The sequence below is a fragment of the Podarcis gaigeae genome (genome assembly GCF_964106915.1).
Source record: "Podarcis gaigeae genome assembly, chromosome: Z".
In the NCBI taxonomy this organism is placed as follows: Eukaryota; Metazoa; Chordata; class Lepidosauria; order Squamata; family Lacertidae; genus Podarcis; species Podarcis gaigeae.
Window position 1 is genome coordinate 12297552 of NC_139691.1, and position 19902 is coordinate 12317453.

Sequence of the window (19902 nt, forward strand, 5' to 3'; positions counted from 1 at the left end):
AGAAATCACAGCGTTTGCTGTGGCTGCAGGGACCAGTAACTTGTAACTGCTGCCTCCTGTGCCGTTTTCACTGTGTTATCAGCACTAAAGTAACCTCACTGGGGAGCAAGCCAGGGCAGTGTGTATGAGGGTCCTGGGCTTCCCAAATGACAAGACCTCCCTTCTCAGCTTCACTGATGTGGTCCAAAAGAAAGCAGAGCAATCCATTTGGCACCAGCTTGGCTGCAGGAGTTGCTGGAAGGAGGCGTACCAGATACCATCCAACCATCTTAGGGACTCCACTCTGGATTTGTGTAGGGTTTACTCCTTAGCCTTTTCTTCTCCCAAAGATGGCCCACAAGGCAGCAGGTACAGATCTTTCCTCGAGGTTTACTCTCGAAGCCTTTCTTACAAATGACTATAGCCAAAAGGTAGCAGAGGTTCAGGATCAGAGTTTTCCTTCTCCTATATGGGCTGCCTTCCCAGGTTGACATACCCCATCAGCCCCTCACTTCCTTCTACAGCACATGCAGAAACCACCTTTTTTGACTGTTAGGCCCACTATTGGTCTCATCTGCTCAATCTGCTGGAGCCTGTCTTTGCATGCAGGGAAGTCCCTAACTCACTGAAGGTTTGAGACCCCTTGGCTGCCCTTAGCTGGCCAGTCAAGGCCATTCTGGGAGTGTGCCTGCTGTCACATGCTGACAGCTTCTAGGAGACACTCAGGTGAGAACTGAGTGCAGGGGGAACCAAAGGTGGACAAACTACCCAGGAGCATGACATGTTGCCTGCCAGAGGTACTACCTCTCCCCTAACACCCCATACACAGGGAGCAAACGGCAGCCACCAGCTGCTCAGGGCTGCAAAAGAGCTCCTTTTAAGTCCCACCCCCCAGTAAATGTGCAAAAAGGGGGCAATCTCATCCGCAACCTGCTGCCTCCAAATTCAGGTAGTTTTCCTTCACAGTTCTGATCAGCTGGTGACTATTATTTTCTTTCCCCCAGAATTCCCTGAATAAAAAAGATGTTTGCCCTAGCCCTATGTTCTATGTAACTTGAAAGCTCTTATATTATGCTTAACACTCTTGCCCCTCAGCCAACCCTAATAAAAGGTATGGGTTTTCAGTCTCTGCAAAGTTCTCTCCACAGAGCTCCACAGGAACTCTGTGATCAGCTCTTAAGCTTCCACCAACAAGGTGTCCTGATAAAAGGTATCACCACCACATAATCTCCAAATGCTCCTTGGATCCAACATCTGTCCTGCTGATAGAATATTTCACATATCTGAAAGCTACAGAACTACCACCTCATTCTCCATTTTCCTTCCTCAAGATTTAACGTGCCCACTGCCTTTCAGGATCAAACTAAGCAAGATTTTAATTGCATGATTGCCATTAATTTGTTTTTATAATTTACATAGCAGCTATGGATGTGTGTAAACAGGATAGGGACTGGACTCAAACCATTTCTTCCTTAATAGTCCTGATAAAAATATTCCTTTCTTCTGGAAGCTGTTACTCACTCTGGAAGATAAGCTACTAGTAGTGCCAATGAAATTTTCTCGAATAGCAGCTTCCAGGTGGGGGGCATTGTTTATAGTGGGAGGGTTAAACCACGGTCCCAAATGATGCTGCCCCACACACCCAACAGCTGTTATTTAAAATGTAAAAGTAATACATAATTGTAATCATGCAATTAATGTCAGGCAGTCTTTACAAGAAGAGTTGCTATCCCCAGCCCTCTTGTTACTATCCTTTTATCTTATTTGGACCAAATAAGTTATTTGCAGAGCTTATACCAAAATATTTGCTGGAAAACAAAACAAAACAAAACCATACATTATCAAAAGCTCCTGTAAGCCCAAAGTATGCACCCACAGAGGACCAGTTGCCTGCAGCATCTCTTTAGGATTCCCTGCTCAGGCCCTGCTGTCTTCCAATCAGCCTCCATTGGTTTGTAAATTTTATTCCCACTGCATCTCTACACCCAGCATGATAAATGTTAATTCAATTGTGACTAGTCCACAAATGCAGCAGGTTTACCTGTCCCAGGAGGAGGCTGTTTGGCTACTCCAGCCTTGCTTCTTTCTACTGAGCCACTGATAAGGGGGTGTTATGAGGTTTTGTAATCACTCTTGATGCAATGACCCCACAGAATGGCCCAATCTTATATGTGGTCTGTTGCATTTCTTTACAAGTAACTGTCCTGAGCTTCCTTTCTTCCTATCCATCTTCCAAACAGCAATTAACATTGACAACAAAGGACAGTGTAATGATTACTCAAACTTTTTCAGGTGCAAGAGTGAAGTTTGCATCCAGTTTTAATCTGGAGAAAAAGTGAGCTTCAGTTGTGAGATGCTTGGGAAACAATAAGAGACTAGCTACTTTCTGGGAAGTGGAAGCTGGGGGATGCTGTTGCCCTGATGTTCATGGGCCTTGTGGAGGCACTTGGTTAGTCACTGTGGGAAACACAGGATGCTAGACTGGATGGACTGATGGTCTAATCCAGAAGAGCTCTTGTTACAGTCTTCATCACTCTAAAGTTAAGAAAGTGGATAAAGTCACTCTGTTGCTTTTGGACTGCAGGGGGAAGGACAGAGAATTAAGGGCCAGTAGGTAGCTTCACCACTTCTACCCAAGCAAGAACATCAGCAGGGGAAGATCACCCTGGCCCCAACTGGGTATAAATGCCCCATTTACATCTCATAGTTTCATTCTGGCCTTGTCATCCTGATTGGATCTCCCTCTTCTATATTTTCATTCCACTCCCTTTGTGCCTCTTCTGCTTTTAGTTTGTAATTATTATTTGTTCATTGGCATGCGCCACTTTGGGAGACAATATATGTCTGAAAAGGAGGATAACATTAAAATAAAAGCCACCCACACTCACCTCACCAATTAACCTGGAGGTTAAAAGTTTACAAGCTCAGGTAATGTCTGCCTGTTCAGAGAAGAGAAAATACACCACCACCCTCATCTTCGTTTCCTCCAAACATCTCTCGTAACTTATTAAAGCGAAGACGCCTATGAATGCAAACGCTGATTAGCAATTTGGCAGCAGACCAGCATATCCATGGGATTCACAGAGCTTCCCTTTAAACCAGTAGTTCATACATGATTAATTAGAACATCTCATTTATGTAGTGTGCACTTTAGCTCATTACTCTAAGTAAAATTTGTTAAGTATTTACATTTAGATAATTAAAATCTGGGTACACCCTTAAGAAAGATGCATATGCTTCTGGCACAGTTACTCTCTTTTGCCTTTACACATCTGAAAGTAAAAAATTACAGGTCGTAACCCTCTACCAAGTCTGTAGCGCTTTGAATGCAATGCCTGGCAGAGCACTTGGACCTCACTCCAAGGACTCTTGGGGAGGAAGAGGAAGAACACACATCACTGCTGCATGAAAATAGGAGGGAGAGACTCTTGAGGCCTTGGAGATTTTAACTGCTTTGAGGGCTGGTTTTTTTTTTTAATACAATCAAGCAATATATAATTTTTATCAGCTAAAATAAATCAAATTAATGGCAGTGGCATCATTCCTGGTTCCTTGAACTACAACTATTTTTCTTACCCCTGAAGAACTAGCATGCACCATGATTCCCAATGTTGCCGGAAATATACAAGTGTACTTCTAAGACCATGGACATATTATATTTGCTACTATTCCAATAAGAATAATGGAAGCTGGAGGAACAAGCAGGCGGAGGGACCTTAGCTCAGTGGGAGAGCACATACTTTGCATTCAGAAAGTCCCAAGTTGAGTCCCAACCATCTCCAGGTGAAAACTTGGGGAGCTGATACCAGTAAGACATCATTACTGAGATGAACTTCACCCTAAGGCACTATATGATAGCTTCTTATGTTCCTGGCTTGGAAAAGCTACTCTGGCCTTCACAAAATTAAACAAATTCAAATGTATGTCTTTGTCAAAGGTGTGAGGGGTAATGAGCTATGCAAATGAAGCTACAGCCCCTGCAAATCCTGCCAAGTCCCCACTCCAATTTAAGAGATTTAATAGGTATTGTCCACAGAGAAGCAACTCTTGCTATCATGAGAATTAGAAACTTAAACATTTTTTAAATGCAGGGATGGGGGGACCTGTGGCCCTCCACAACTGTTGTGCTCCCAACTCCCATCAGTCTTAGTGGGTCAGAATTGATTATAGTTGTAATCCACCAACATCTGGGGAGGCACAGGAACCCCATTCCTTCTGCAAAGTGTTTGCCCTTCTCCATATGTATCCTTGATTATAAAGGTCTGATGGATCAGACTAAAGGTTTGTGTAATCCAATGTATTGCTTTCCACAGTGACCAACCAGGTTAAGCCTTTCTTCACCCCATAGATCATATTTGGTTGCCCTTTTTTGCAGCTTTCCTAACTCTGCAAACATCCTTTCTGAAATGGGGTAACCAGGAGAGTTCCATGAAGGTGATGGCAGCAGGTTCCCAGCTGCTCTGGGAGGTTTGGGACGTTTGCAATACTTTTGCCTACAGCAAAAACGTATTTCAATATAATTATAGAAGATAGCTTTCAATATGCCATCTCTATTACAGTAGCTGTAAATTATGAAGAGAAGCATTTCTCCTAGCACTGAGAAAGTGGGTGAGAAGCTGATGGTGTGACACACTTTCTGGAGAGCTCCCCCGCACCCCCGGCCTTTCCTGCTGCTTTAAAGTGCATTTCCTTAACTGGCAACAAATGTCAAAATCAAACTCTGGGCAGGGGGGAGGAGGGAGGTTGGGAGAAAAAACACAGCAATAATGACAACATTGGCCTTTGCTTCTAGGTTCAAAGAAGGCAATGCGAACACAAAAAGGCAATGAGACTTGGTGGTGCTTTAAAGACTGTGGGGCAGTACTACAGCTGAACAGGGAGCCCAAATGGAGCAACTCACACTTCCTGTTTCCAGGGTTGGGTACAGCATTCACAATTAGGGCTCTTGGGTTTAACTGAGGCTTTGTGAAACTCCTTTGTGAAACCTTCAAAACACCTGAGTTCCTGATAAGCCATCTAGAACTGATAGAACCAAAGGAGTCCCTGCCCTATTGTACCACATCAGATGTTTTAGAGGAAGTGGGATGTGCCCTAGCTTGAAGGATGGTAAGGCACCATCCAGGACCAGCCCTAGGTTTGAAGGGGACCTGAGCAAAGTGCCGTCTGATGGCATTGAAGCCCTTTGGCATTGTGACTCAACACAGCAGCATTGACAAGCAGACAGCTTTAAACAGGGCCTTTCAGACCCTCACATGGATGGTGCACCATTTTGCCCTAAAGGGAAAGTATATGGAGTGGGTGGGACTGTGGGAAGTTAAAATGGCAGCTCTACAACCTAGTTGTTTCTCCTCTGATTACAGTGCCAGTTTAAGGAGGGGGATTCACTACTTGCCCGAAGATGCCACATGCTCAAGCCAGCTCTGGCAACATAACTTCCTAAAGGCCAGTACTTGCACCACTCCCTCCATTTAGTAGGGAATGAATTTCATTTGCTCATCACCCACCTCTTGTTTAGCTTTCAGCTTAACTCTACCTGTATCTTTGCATGCATTAATTGTGACCCATCCCAAATGAACACAACCAATCATGATCTGTGGTCTGCTAGGGATGTTTTCAAAGCACTAGAAGCCGCCAACTGACACAGGATCTGGTTGCTACCAAATCAGGCCAATGCTCTACTAGTCCAAGAGTGCCAACACCATGGCAACAGCTCTCCAAGGTAAGGGGATGTTTCCCCAAGTCCTAATATTTGAAAATTGTTTATTTATATGGTACCATTGACGTGGCATTGACAGGCTCCTGCCCTGAGAAGTTAACATTCCAATTTTTGACAGCACAGAATATGACAGAGAGGGGATGGAAGAGCGGCAGGCCAAGTTACTACAAACTGGTCCAGCAGTCTGTTGCTCAGCATTGCTTGCATCCTGCTACTAAGCTACAGTTGCAATGAGTTTCTCAGATCAACCATACTTTCTGCTACAGGTTCCTCTCGACCCTTTCCCTATGTTTATGAATGGATTTAACCAATAATGTATAAATGGCTAGGGACTAGGTTACCTGAAAGATTGCTGTCTCCCACAGATATCTATCTGAACCTTAAGATCTTCAGAAGTCTTGATCTGTGTGTTGCTGTCAAGTGAGGTGAAGTGGATCGTTACAAAGGACAGAGCCTTTTCAGTAGTGGCTCCCCAGAATCTATTCCTTTAGGTTTCTCAGAGAGGCTTGTCTGACACCTTTTTTAAAGACTTTTTGGTGAAGACTTCTTTTTACAAAATCTTGAACTTTTAAACTTGTACTTTAAAATAGATTCTATGTGTTTGCTGCTTTAATGGCTATTTTAGAAAACCCACGTTATGCTCTTTTTTAGTATAACTGTTAGTTGGTTATGCTCTTTTTTAGTATAACTGTAAGCTGAGCTGGAATTTGTTTCATTCTGTCTGAAATAGATAAAAGTTTTCTGTTGTGTTTTCATTATTGCATGTTTTAATATTGTATGACTGTATTTCAATTGTATTATTTTTTTATTACCATATTTTACTGTATTTTATAAGTCATCTAGGGAACTTTACTAATGTGTGACCATATCAAATTTAAGACTGATTATATTGAGCTAAATGTGGATCTGAAAGGGCTGAAGGTCTACTAGTCTGGATCTCTCTCTCTCTCTCTCTCTCTCTCTCTCTCACACACACACACACACACACACACACACACACAATTGTTTATTTTAAATTGCCCCAAGTATTCTCTCTCCCCTTCCCAGATGAAATCCAGACTGATCTACCTGCTTTCTCTTCACAAACATCTCATGGCACCTCCACCAGTCTACCCTCCCCTGCTCCCACCTGTAGAAACCTTTCAGAAAACTTGGAGCCAATCAAGACAGAGGAGCGGTCCCATTTGCCCCTCAGCTGCAGAGACAGGCACAGTTCAAGACAAACTAGTACGAGACAGTTTGCTACAAGGCATGAAAAAAATTATCATATTTCTGTACAGTAGACACTGCTGGGTGTCAGGACTAACAGGGGAAAACTTGCGTGTTTCACATCCGCTCTGTCTCTTACTCTCCCAGCAGCGTTTCTCTCCCCCTCCCTCCCCACCTCAGTTTCCTGGGGTTTGGACGGATGGATCTGACATTTCAGTTGAAACCTTTGCAAATGGAGCTACGGGGCTTGAACGCTGGGCTCCTTCCAAATGCTTACATTTATTACAGTCAGAGGCTACAAGGCCAGGGAAATGACGGCCCACAACAATCAGAATTTATTTCTGCTCCCGTTCTGTCTGTTGAGGTTTTCCATGCACCATTTTCATTTAAAGTGTGGTCGATGTTCCTTTGTCTCTACTACAGTTACAACAAGAGGTCTAGAAATCTGTACTTAAATGACCAATATTCTGGGACTTGAAGAAATAATGGAGGTCAGCCCTTCTTGACTTCAAAGTATCTGCAGAAAATTGAGGGGGGGTGGATTAGTAGATTTTTTTCCCAGGATGACCAAGCCAAAAGGCATGCATAAGAAAAGCAGGGGCATTCAATGGGGGGAAATCAGAAGCCAACATTCCATACAAGAAATGCCACATTCTTGGTACACAATATAAATAAGAGTAATTGCAAAAGAAGATACATTATTTCACCCTAGTGAAAAAAATCATTAGACTCAATTTGCTTTATCACAGACATATGAAATATGCTCAGCAGTTGTAGAAGTTGCTTCTTATTTGTTAATATTTTCAGAGGTGTAGTCATGCTACTCTCTTGCAAAAACCAATCAGAGTCACCTTAAATTACAAACTAATTCATTACTGCAGAAGTGGACCTGAATCCATGGAAGCTTATTCCAAAGTAAGTAAACTTATACCCCACCTTCCTGCTTCTGGAAAAACCACTCAGGGTGGATTATAGCATAATTATAAAAATAACAAACTGTTTAAGCAATAAAATATAATCAAAATAGTTTTCCAAATATATATATTAAGTTTATTAGTGACAGTCCAACGTACTTAGGTTGGAGAGAGTAGCTTTTAAAAAAGGAGGTATAACAGGCATTGCTGCCCAGAGAATATACATTCATCTCACTGTTCCTTTCGGTGAACTAGGATGTTTTTTTGTTTTTGTGGGGGGAGGATAGCCACCTGCAAATTCTGTATGACAAGCTACAGAGAATGAAGGAAAATGCAGGCATGCACTGAGGAAAATACCCCTTCTAACTCTCTTAGAAACCAGCTTCCATTTGCTTCCTGTTAGTTAAACTACTACTCCAGGTGCAAATTAGTGCAGAAATAGAAATGTAGAAGTGGATACAATAAAAAAAAATACCCAACATTAATGTGTAGGTCCTGTCCTTGTTTGGATAACTGAGCCGAACTCACCCCATGCAGAAGCCTGCAGATGCACCATCCAGAGAAACATTCTGCACAGACATAGCTTTTATTTCTAACACCTCCTCCAGCTGCAGCAACCAGTTCTTGGATTCAGTAATTTTTGTAGGTGGCTTTTTGAAGACAATAATAATTGGTCCTCAGGGTTATGAGAAATATCATGAAAGCATGGCTGTGATTAATCTTGTACACACACAAACACACAGCCAATCCACAATCTTCTGCTGAATTAGAACTAAACCAGCTGAACGGGTTGATTCATACTGCCATCATAAATGAACAAACATTTTATTTCTGAGGTGTTAACCTTTCAAACCCAAGACTGTTTCCAGACTGGCTTTAGAAAGGGCATTTTATATTAAGCTACAAGAAAACAAAAAGTAGGGGGGGAATGAAAATTTTAAGCAAACACTTCAAATGCAATTGATTTTTTCTCCATCCCCCCAAATGTCACTTGTACTTGGGTACTAAAGAAGCTGTTTTTATTATAACATGAAATAAATTCATAATGGCCTTATAATATTCATTCTAAGATGCATTTTTTCAAAGTCATAGGTTCATTTAAATGCTTTTTGTTGTAATGTTTTGTTGTAATATTTTCTGCTAGTCACTGCAATTTGTAACCAAAATACCGAAACTAGCTAGGAACCTCCAGAAAGGAAAAATTTCCTCACATTGGTGATGTACATTCTTGTAACACAGATGCTGAGATAGGCAAAAACCACACCAAGCTGCATGTTTTCTGGTAGGACTGCAGCCTCTGATTAACCCCCATTTAGCAACTGGATTTTGCGGTTTCACTTCAAGTTTGTTTCAGCTGACACACTCCCAGGGAAGTGCCAGAGCCAAGCCGTAGAAGCCAGGACATCCTTATAAAGTTCTGCTCAGAAAACCAGCCACAAGTTCCTATGGTTCATTGAGCTGATATGGTTCAAGCTTCAGAAGCTTTATAAGGCACCTCAGGGAAACAAAATGACATTGCCAGTGGTACAGCAACAAAGCCAGGGTCTCTGGTCTTCCCTTTCTAAATCTGTGAAAAGTTACGTGAACATGGATGGACAATCTCTCCAACACTTGTTGACAAAAGGCTCACTGAGTAACTGAACCCCTCAAGAGAAAACAAATGAAGTAGAGGGGTATATGCGGTTTCATTGGGGCAGAGCAGTTATTAACACTTTTAATAAAAATCAAACCATAGGTCATATTGAAAATAACCTACAGCAAGCACAGAATCGTCTACAAAAAAATGTTGACAGCAAAGTAAAGTCAGTAAAGCACTTCTGACTGATTTGTCCAAGAAGTGGAATCCTAACTCACAGTAAATGACTAATCTCTCTAATGCAGTCATCTGGATTTTTCAAAGCACTTACAGACACTTACAGAGTGGCCCTAGTCCACAGGTTGGGAACCATTTTCAGCCTAAGTTCCAAGTTCCCTTCTGGGCAACCTTCAAGAGGCCATGTATCTGTGGTGGATGAGGCCAAAGGCACAAGTGGGTGAAACAACAAATGTAAATTTTACCTTTGTACAGCAGTGTGCTTTCTACCAGACACTCATTCACAATTCTTTATCCTCCATCCAGGGAAGCAAGAGGCATTATCAGAGTTTAAGGACACTTTCCAGCCATGCAAAAACACTCAAAGAGGGTGTGATATGGGGCTGGGGAGAGGTGTGGGGAGAGTATTGAGGGCCAGACAGAGAGGGTTGGAGGGCCTGAAGTTCCCTATTTTGTTCTAGCCAAACCACATTTATCTCAACCTTCTAGCTACAATATGGTAATAATCAGAGCAGCCTACCTTCCAGGGTCATTGGTGAGGATTAATGCAATAAAAAAATCTGAAACACTTGGAGGACTTGAAATATGCTATGTAACTGACTACCTATTATTGTTTCTGACTGCAGTTTAAAGAATTTGACAGGATCTTGCAAGGCTGCTCCTCCAAGTTTCAAGTTGTGGGCTTATTGAACCTTACTTACTTGGAAGTATAACTTGAAGTTACTTGTTGATGTTGCTAATCTTTAAGCTGTTATTTTTTGAAAGCATGGCATAAACAAACAGTACTTTGCAGGTTGGGCTCTAGCAAAACAGAGGACAATGGAGCCACATATATTCAAGGGAGAGGATTGCAACATCTAACCTGTTCATATTTCTCCAGCTCCGTGTGATAGATCTGTCTGATCTGGGTCAATTTGGCCCTGTAATCTGAATGTTCAATAGAGTTATCCGAAGATCCACCAGAAGCTGCTGCTGCTGCTGCCGCCGCCGCCGATCCTCCACCTTTCTCAGGACCTGAAACCCCTTCTGCCAGAAGCATATTGTCCAATCTCATTAGCTGGGGGTCAGGAGGGTCTTCCTCTTGAGCTCCTCGGATGCTGAGACCTTTAGGTAAAGGAAATAACAAGAAGAAAAATTACCTAAGTTAATATATCCTGTTTCCAGTAAATCTGCTAACTATTCCACCGGCTCAGAGAAGGGAAAGCAGCAGGAGTCACACACACACTTTGCTGCGAGCCATTTTCATATGGATTTGTGAAGGCTTCCAATCCTAGCAGTTGTCGTTCAAGGAGGAAGGTATTACCAAGCGCTTCGTACACACTGTGCTAAAAAGTAATTATCTTTCAAGATCTTGAACCAAAATAGCCCAAATTCTGCATCAAGAAGAGAATAATTCTGTGACTTGAATAAGTTAATCAATGCATTCACTGTAATGCAATGTAAGCAAATGGCTCAAAGTACTCAAAGTATCACAGAAAGCAGAAATATTAAACAAGGACACTGTTCCTACAATGATATGTTTAGGAGGTCACACCAATTTCTAAAGTCTGCCTTTTACTGATGATGCAATAATATGAGCAGCAGTCAAGGACCAGCAGACTATCCTAAAGAGTTGGCAGTGGACTGAGCCACTGTTATCATGGGATGCTTTGTAAGCTTTTCGAGCTTTACCTGAGGATAAAAATGTTTACTGTATTATAATTAAATATAATAAATTTATTCGCTTATTTTGTACCACATCCATTAGTAACAAAGAATGGTATGCAACAAGAAAGTTATGAGGGTTAGTAACCTGCTTACAATTTTTAACTGGAATACCAAACTGTCTATTCAGCAAAATATTCCACACGTGTATTTTGCGCAAATACAATGGCTTGAGGTTATTCCTGGTTCAAGGAAAAGCATGCAGGGTTCCACTTCACTGATGGGTCAAGGAATATAGTACTTTATATCCTTCCAGAGGATCACCCTTCCTGAGGAGATACTCAATCATTAGGTCTTAAATCTACTGAATGCAATATGCATAGTCTGCAGTGCCCAGCTCTGCTGTAAAGAATGCTGTGATGTATGCAGCCTCAAAAACACTTTGTTTTTTGGTTTTTTAACCACCCAGAAAGTTTAAATTGCCATTTCATGCTAAAACATGTTCAAAATTGCCAGCATTGCTATCAGCAGCTAGCATAGAAGCACCAGCGTTTATTTTAAAATAATAATAAAAATAAATAAAATTTCCGCCTCTAGCCAGAGGATCAAAAAATGACATCCAATCACCAGTCTCATCTGACTATTATAGATCAAGGCTGACAATTTGTAGGTTTAATCAGGTCAAATGGGCTTGCTGCCAAGATGCTCTCAACACCACTGAAAAACAAAGTTGAGATATAATTACAGTTGGGGGGGGGGATCGCTAGAGCCATGGCTCCGTGGATCGGCATTTCTATTAACGATGCAATACAACCCAAAAATATCCCAGCTCAATTAACCTCTTCAAATCGGTTTAAAAGCAGGTATTCCTGACAGATCCCCTCAGGGGGAGGAGCTGGCACCTACTGAGTCTGCAAGCTGATTCTGCCTTCTGTGGTGTTCATGTTGTTGTTTATACACAGCGGCACACGAGCTCTGCATCAGGTGCAGCTGACATGACAGTAACATCCATAAACTGCCAAGTGTTCAGCTCAGAAGTGGCAGTTAAATCTGACTCACTTGCATGAATCTAGCCCAATTCCTCAAAGGTGTGGAGGTGTAGAAGGAGACAGATTTGTGACCGGCCTGCCCTGCACAAACATCAGCCAATCCCTTGTCATATATTTGACACATGTATTTTAAAAAAATAATCTTTGAAATCAACCACCTTTGTAGCAAGCATCAGTTGCCTGCAATATTGTTAAGACAAATGAAATGACTCACTGCAAAATTGCTTATCTTTAACATTGATAGATGGTCAAGATTTGAGGGTGCATACATGCACAGCTATACATATGCATGCCCCACTAAAACGAATGGATGAATGCATCCCTCTTTAATATGCAGAATGGCAACTGTAATGCCCTATTGTCCAAGAATGCACAACCAGAGCAAGATCTGGGCAAAAAGCAGTAAGCGGGTGTTAGGGAAGCACAATTCTATAGTGCACGTTTGCTATACAGAAGATCCCTGGTCACTGGCATTGCTGGGTAACAAAGACCCTTAATAATATGATATCCACAAGCTCCATCCCATCTCTAATTTTTGCCAAACCATGCCCCACCGTGGGATGCAGCACCACAGGTTAGGAGTACCCCATCTTGTACTTAGAAGCTGCGTTGGAGTGTTACAAGTGCCTCATACGTTTAGTGAGTTAGGCCAGTATTATTACCTCCAAATTGCTGGTGGAGGACTGAGTTAAAGAAGGAGTGTGGCTTGCCTATTTGAGTTCTTGGCAGAGGTGACTTTCAGTCCAGGGACTTGCCAATTCGTAATTCATCCTCTTAGCCACTATGTTACACAAGCCTTTTTTCCACACATCTGTAATAACTTTAAAGTTGTCTGATTATATGGGGTGGTTGATTGTAGATACTGAGAACTTACTGAGAATTTTAAGTGCTGCCCCAACTTCTCATATTTTTTATTTCTCCATCCACCCTCTTTATTATTATATACATGTTGAAAACCATGGGCGTTAAAAAGGGGGTTGCATTTTCTCCTTTTATCAGTGAATCTTATTTTAATTTCATCAGCCTACTTCAACAAACCACACACAAACCACACCAAATAATTTGAATGCCACATCCATTGTTCTTCCTTCCCCCTTTTCAACCTGGCTTCTGCTTCATCTTACCCAGATCTGAACACACACTGCAAAAGTTGGTGAGCAATATTCTGTCTGATATGTTGCTTTTCTTGTCCCCACCCTCCAACCCATAAAACAAGCTTCTTCTTGACATGATAAGAATCTCACCATTCCACATTCAGCATTCCACATTCAGAATTGTGTGTGTGGATTCTAAAACGTTTGGAAGGCAGAAAGCCAGTACACCCCAATTACCATCAAATTCTAAATTAGTTTTTGGGATACTGACACCGGAGTTTGTTCACTGCTTGGACTTGACAATGCACATTTGCTTCCTTGTTATAAAATGTTTCATCTTTGCTATTTCGTCTTATCAGGTTCTCATTAAAGCATTAAGCAATCTTCTACATGGTTAGTCTATTCCTGCTAAGGGCTTCAATTCCTCTCCTAAGGAAAAACAAACAGGCTTTTGCTAATTTATATACGTTACTTCATTAACTCTATGAGAATTTTTAAATGACTGCTCACTGAGCTAGGCAGCTTTTGCATGGAAGGAGCCTCAGCTCTAGTCTCCGATATTTCCAGTTAAAAGATTCTGGGAGAAAAAAACTCTGTTCAAGACACTGGATAGACAAGGATAAGATGGACAGTATTGGGCTAGATGCACCATTAGTCCTATTTGAAGAAAAGAGTTTTGAGAGAGGAGGGCAGGTATCCTTATAACACTATGATGGGCAAAAGGTAGATTGGGATCTACAGGTAAGTCTCTGGGTGATTTTCAGTAGATAACAAGGATTCCAACCCCCAGTAACTTGACAATTGTTTAACCCCCAGTGAGGTCAGCCTGGCACCTTTGATGACATATTTTCGGAACAAAGTAAAAACCTACTGTTTTCTCAAGCTTCTGATTATCTATTATAGTTTTGTTTTTGCTGTCAGTATGCTGACAAACCTTCCGTGGCTGCATGGGGGTGTTTTGTATTATTTTTTTTTAATGAACTGCATGGAAGCTTTAATAATGTGCTGCTATTATAATGTATTTTATTTATGCTTATGTATTTAATTAAACTATATCACTGTGGTGTATGGGGTGTTAGGGAAGGAGTAGAACCTCTGGTGGGTGACAGACACATCATGTTCCTTCTGGGATAGTTTGTCCTCCTTTGGCCCCGACTCTGCACCTAGCTCTCATGTGTGACTCCTAGAAGTTGTCAGCATGTGACAGTGGCCACAACCCGGGAATGGCTTCAACTGGCCAGCTAAACCCGGTGAAGGTAGCTGATGGGTCTCATACACCCTGGGAAAGTCACTTTGGTACTGCTAACACAGCAGTTTTTCTTCACCCCAGAGGTACACTCCATTGTCTCTCAAGACAAATGGATGCCAACAATATAAGTCACTTGGAGACCTCTGTATAATAATAAGCAGTCTACTAAATACAGTGGTACCTCGGGTTACAGACGCTTCAGGTTACAGACGCTTCATGTTACAGACTCCACTAACCCAGAAATAGTACCTCGGGGTTAAGAACTTTGCTTCAGGATGAGAACAGAAATCGTGCAGCAGCGCAGCTGCAGCAGCGGGAGGCCCCATTAGCTAAAGTGGTACCTCAGGTTAAGAACAGTTTCAGGTTTAGAATGGACCTCCAGAAAGAATTAAGTTCTTAACCCTAGGTACGACTGTACTAAAGATAACAGCAATAACAACAAATAAAAAACAAGTTACCACCCTGCCCTGGTTGCCCTTGTTTTAATTGCCTCTCTCTCAAACTTAGTGTTCCTCATCAGTTGATTAAGTGTATTAAATGGTTGCCTTTATTAGCCTTTGTACAACTATGCTTGTCAGTTTCAGCGCTCTGTTAAAAGCCGTCAGCTGCAGTAAATTCAGCCATAGTTCTGTACATGTACATTATGGTTTCCTGATGTAACGCTCCATGAGATGCCTTATATTGCAGATGCACTGACACAACCACAACCACATTTTTTTCTCTGGCTCTACTACCAACATAAGCTGTTTTGCATCTGCCTCTCACTGGTGGATTGGGTGGGGTGGTTGTTATAGAAAAGAAAGATGTTTTCACAAACCTGAAATCTGCCTGCCACTACTCTGTGGTTTTCAAATTTCCAAACCTCTGGGCACCTCTTCCATATTGACTTCCTATGAAAACCACCACTACCTGATCATATTCAACACAGGCCTGAGGGTACCTATGTACCTGCAGGACCTTCTGATGGCAATCAGAAATGGGAGACCAGTCATTTTCTGGCCATGGCTAGTATTACAGTATAAACGTGACACAGTTTGAAAATTGCACAGGGCTATGAAACTGCTAGGGCAAAATGGCACAGCTGTTTCCAGATAACCTTGGATTGTTTCCAAATGAAACCTGTGATACAGTCCATTGCATATGCTGGTACACCAAGAGAAGGGGGCAAGGATGAGCTGTTAACATTTATTCTGGTTTGAGGCACTACTTAAGCAACACCTACAAGACCATGTGTGGGGAAAAGAGGATGTACCATTTCCATCTCTATCTTCCCTCGTTAATTTTTGAATTACTGTTATCAACACAAGTATATAATGAACAAGAAGGCTGTTCTTCTGTAGACTGGCTGATGGGAAGCATTGTCCTACTCTAGGCCTTTTGATATTGACTGGATAAAAATCTACTCTGTCTTCCTGGGTCTGTGTTTCTCTTCCTTTAAAGAGGATCTCACAAGCTCACCTTATTTGCCGAGCCAAGCCTTTCCTTTATTCAACAGCTTCAGACAATGGATGCTACCTAGCATCTGCCTTTATAAATTATGCACCAATAATATATGTATTTTTGACATATAAGCTCACACTGTGGCTATTGTTTCTCTATTTTTATTCCTCAGTATATCAACCTACAAGTTTATTACTGCTTAGCTCGCTGACCTTTCAATGCATCGTGGTATTAAGGTACAGAGTGGGCTTGAAAGAACACAATAATACATCACTTCCAGCACAACTGGAGAGGTACTAATGGCACTGGAAGTGCAAGGACTCAAGCTGGAGAGCTATGCATCGGCCTAAAGCCAAATCTTTCCACATTAAATATGGCAGCTTGAGCTGGTACACCTTTGATAGATCTTTCAGGACCACTTTCATGCCTGACAATTTCTTTTCCTCTAGGCAAAGTTTCAAAAATCTTCATGGGTGAGCCGTAGAGTTAACCACAAACCTGTTTGCTCCCTATTTCCATCTACTTAAAGCCACACCATTCATTTTGGTATCTGCAGGATCCAGACAAATCACATAAACAGACGCTAAAACATTGTTTAACAATGAACTTGGCTTTGTTATAGAACCACAGTTTTAGCATATCTTTCAGCAGATCCTAATTAGCTGTCTTTCAACGCGCTGTGCACCTGCCCCCACAGATAACAGACGAGCGCGCCTGCACAGGCGACGGCATTCAGAGGCCAATAAATAAATTGCAGGTCAAAATTATTACAAAGCTTTTCCTCCGAATAAACCCATCTCCTTCACAATACAAAGCCGTCGATATGAAAAGCACCTAAAAACCCACTCAAATGGTATGATTACAGGGGCTGTTTGAGTTTAATAATCCGACTGTAGTTCAGGCATTTTCAACAGCTCATTAAGGGTTCATTAATATATGGGCAAGCTTTTGAATTATAAATAAGCAGATTAGAAACCCGTGGTGTCTGAATTGTATAGTAGGTATCTTGGCTAACAGAGTAATATTGCAAGCACAATGAAAGGTTGGCCCAAGAGAGTTCTTCTGGAGATACAGGGCATGGCTTTTTCCATCTTATTTATTAATTTCATAAAATTGTAAAGTTGGAGGGGACTACAGGTCATCTAGTCCAACCCCCTGCAATGCAGGTATGTTTTGCCAGTTGTGGGGCTCAAATCCATGACCCTGAGAGTCTCATGATCTACCGACTGAGCAATCCCTTTGCCTTGCTTGTTCACCTTGTGAAGTGCATATGTGTTATTTTTCTGAAGTGGTAAATCAACCATTTTAAGACATGCCCACCACCCACCATATATATATGGACCCTGGTGTTCCACAGAAAGACCAAAGACTTAACTCAAAGATGTAATCACCACCAAATCACCTTCCTAGTTCCATAAGAGCAGTCTGATTGGCGATAAAGATTCCCATTGGGATTCTTCATTTGTGGTTTTTAAAAATAAGGACAGCCACTGACTCATTCTATAGATTTTAAGCTTTCCTGCTGGGGAAAAGCCTTCAGGCCTCTCTAACTTACTCATTGGACTCTCCTCAAAACACACCACTCTCATCAGGCAACATCCCATGATGGCCCTGCTGTATTTCCTTTTAGGGTACTTTTGCCTGACTAGAATGTATCCTTGAACTTTGATAATACATTTAGCTTGGATGGATGTGTGTGTGTGTGTGTGTGTGTGTGTGTGTGTGTGTGTAGAAACTAGCCTCCTGTACAAAGATAAAGTTCACATTCATTGCTCTGCTTATTTTTGCTTCTAGGCCCACCCACCACTTGTATATGTCCCTGGGAGATTGCTCAGAAGGGAATGCGGCCCCTAGGCTGAAAATGGTTCCCCATCCCTGACTTCAAGAATTTGGTGGGGGTAGAGAAACACCATCAAGAGACAAAGACTGCTGAAGTTCATTTACAAAGTCACAGGCTAAGAGCTGAGGTTGTCCAATCCCCAACAAACCGAAAACTACAGAGATCTTAGCTGCTAGCTCTATTTTGCCTCCTTGAGGCATTTCTAACAAGAGAACAGATATCTGAAAATGCCTGCTCTTCATTTTCTATATGGCATCAGCAGAGAATTATGACTGCTCTCATATAAAAACACAATTTAATGTTACAGATAGGTAGCCATGTTGGTCTGCCATAGTCAAAACAAAAAAAATTCCTTCCAGTAGCACCTTAAAGACCAACTAAGTCAGTTCTTGGTATGAGCTTTCGTGTGCATGCACACTTCTTCAGATACACTGAAACAGAAGTTTCCAGACCCTTCTATATAGTGAGAAGGTGGGGAGGGGTATTACTCAGAAGGCTGGTGGGAATGGGTGATTGGCAGATAGCTGTGATGAGCCTGTTGACGACTCTTAACGACTACAATAGGTCTTACAGGAAGAAGCAAGGGGTGAAAAGGTGAAAAATGGCTTTGTCATGTATAATGAGATAAGAATCCAAGGTCTTTGTTCAGGCCAGGTTTCTCCATGGTTTTAAGTTTGGTGATAAGTTGTAATTCAGCAGTTTCTGAATTACAACTTATCACCAAACTTAAAACCATGGAGAAACCATGGAGAAACCTGGCCTGAACAAAGACCTTGGATTCTTATCTCATTATACATGACAAAGCCATTTTTCACCTTTTCACCCCTTGCTTCTTCCTGTAAGACCTATTGCAGTTGTTAAGAGTCGTCAACAGGCTCATCACAGCTATCTGCCAATCACCCATTCCCACCAGCCTTCTGAGTAATACCCCTCCCCACCTTCTCACTATATAGAAGGGTCTGGAAACTTCTGTTTCAGTGTATCTGAAGAAGTGTGCATGCACACGAAAGCTCATACCAAGAACTGACTTAGTTGGTCTTTAAGGTGCTACTGGAAGGAATTTTTTTTGTTTTGACAATTTAATGTTGTCACGCTGCAATATTATGTTGGTGTGGCAATTAACATGGCTGGTCTTAACACAAACCCTGAGAGCCATGCCTAGCCTCCATCTACACCACTAGCTTCCCCAGCAGCCTCTGAAACCAGGAGGACTCTCTCCAGAAGTCAGTGGAACACTAAAATAACACCATGAGCCACAAAGTACAGCTACCGTATTTACCACCAAATCTAATGCGCATCTGAATTTTCAAAACCTTGAAACTAAAAAAGTATTTGCTATGTCAGCAGTCTTTATCAAGCTTGCAATTGAATCTAATACGCCATCAAATCTAATATGCACCCTAGGTTTTGCGACATAATTTGACCAAAAAGGTGCACATTACATTGGAGTTAATATGGTGATTCACACTCTCTTGTCTGCACAATTTACAGTCTGCACAAATGCAGCAACAACACCATGTTCTATCTCCCAGGGTCTGCTATCCAGCCAGGGTGGTGAAGACTACTGACATTACTTTATAATTTATAAAACCTACAAATTATAAGTTTATAATTTAGCTCTTTAAGGCCATGATCAACTTTAAAAAAGAGAAAGAAACTGACATTAAAGAACACAGATTGTTTATCACAAGAGGTGCACATAATAAGGCCTATGTACACAACTGGTCTTCTTGCATGTTCTCTGCTCTCCCCCCCCCCCCATGTTGCTCAACTCCCCAAACTGCACATTATGACTGGTTGTTAGAGTCAATTTTATTATGTGCTTTGTAACTTCTTCCCCACTTCCCCTCCTTATTAAACATAGGTACTCAGTATCATAGGAGCCCACAGTGCTACAACTCACAACTTGAGACAGACTAAAAAATAGTTTATCAAGATTATTGTAGGAGGGTAGC

The 19902-nt window shown here is 41.7% G+C and overlaps 1 protein-coding gene across 14 annotated transcripts in view; it reads right to left on the reverse strand.

The window, feature by feature from the left end:
- Positions 1–19902, reverse strand: part of PBX3 (PBX homeobox 3) — a 229479-nt gene that overhangs the window by 34494 nt on the left and 175083 nt on the right. For all 14 annotated transcript variants that reach the window (XM_083721224.1, XM_083721229.1, XM_083721233.1 and 11 more), the window contains one exon: positions 10494–10735. In XM_083721224.1, the coding sequence (XP_083577350.1) occupies positions 10494–10735 (242 nt within the window). The remainder of the gene's footprint in view (positions 1–10493; positions 10736–19902) is intronic.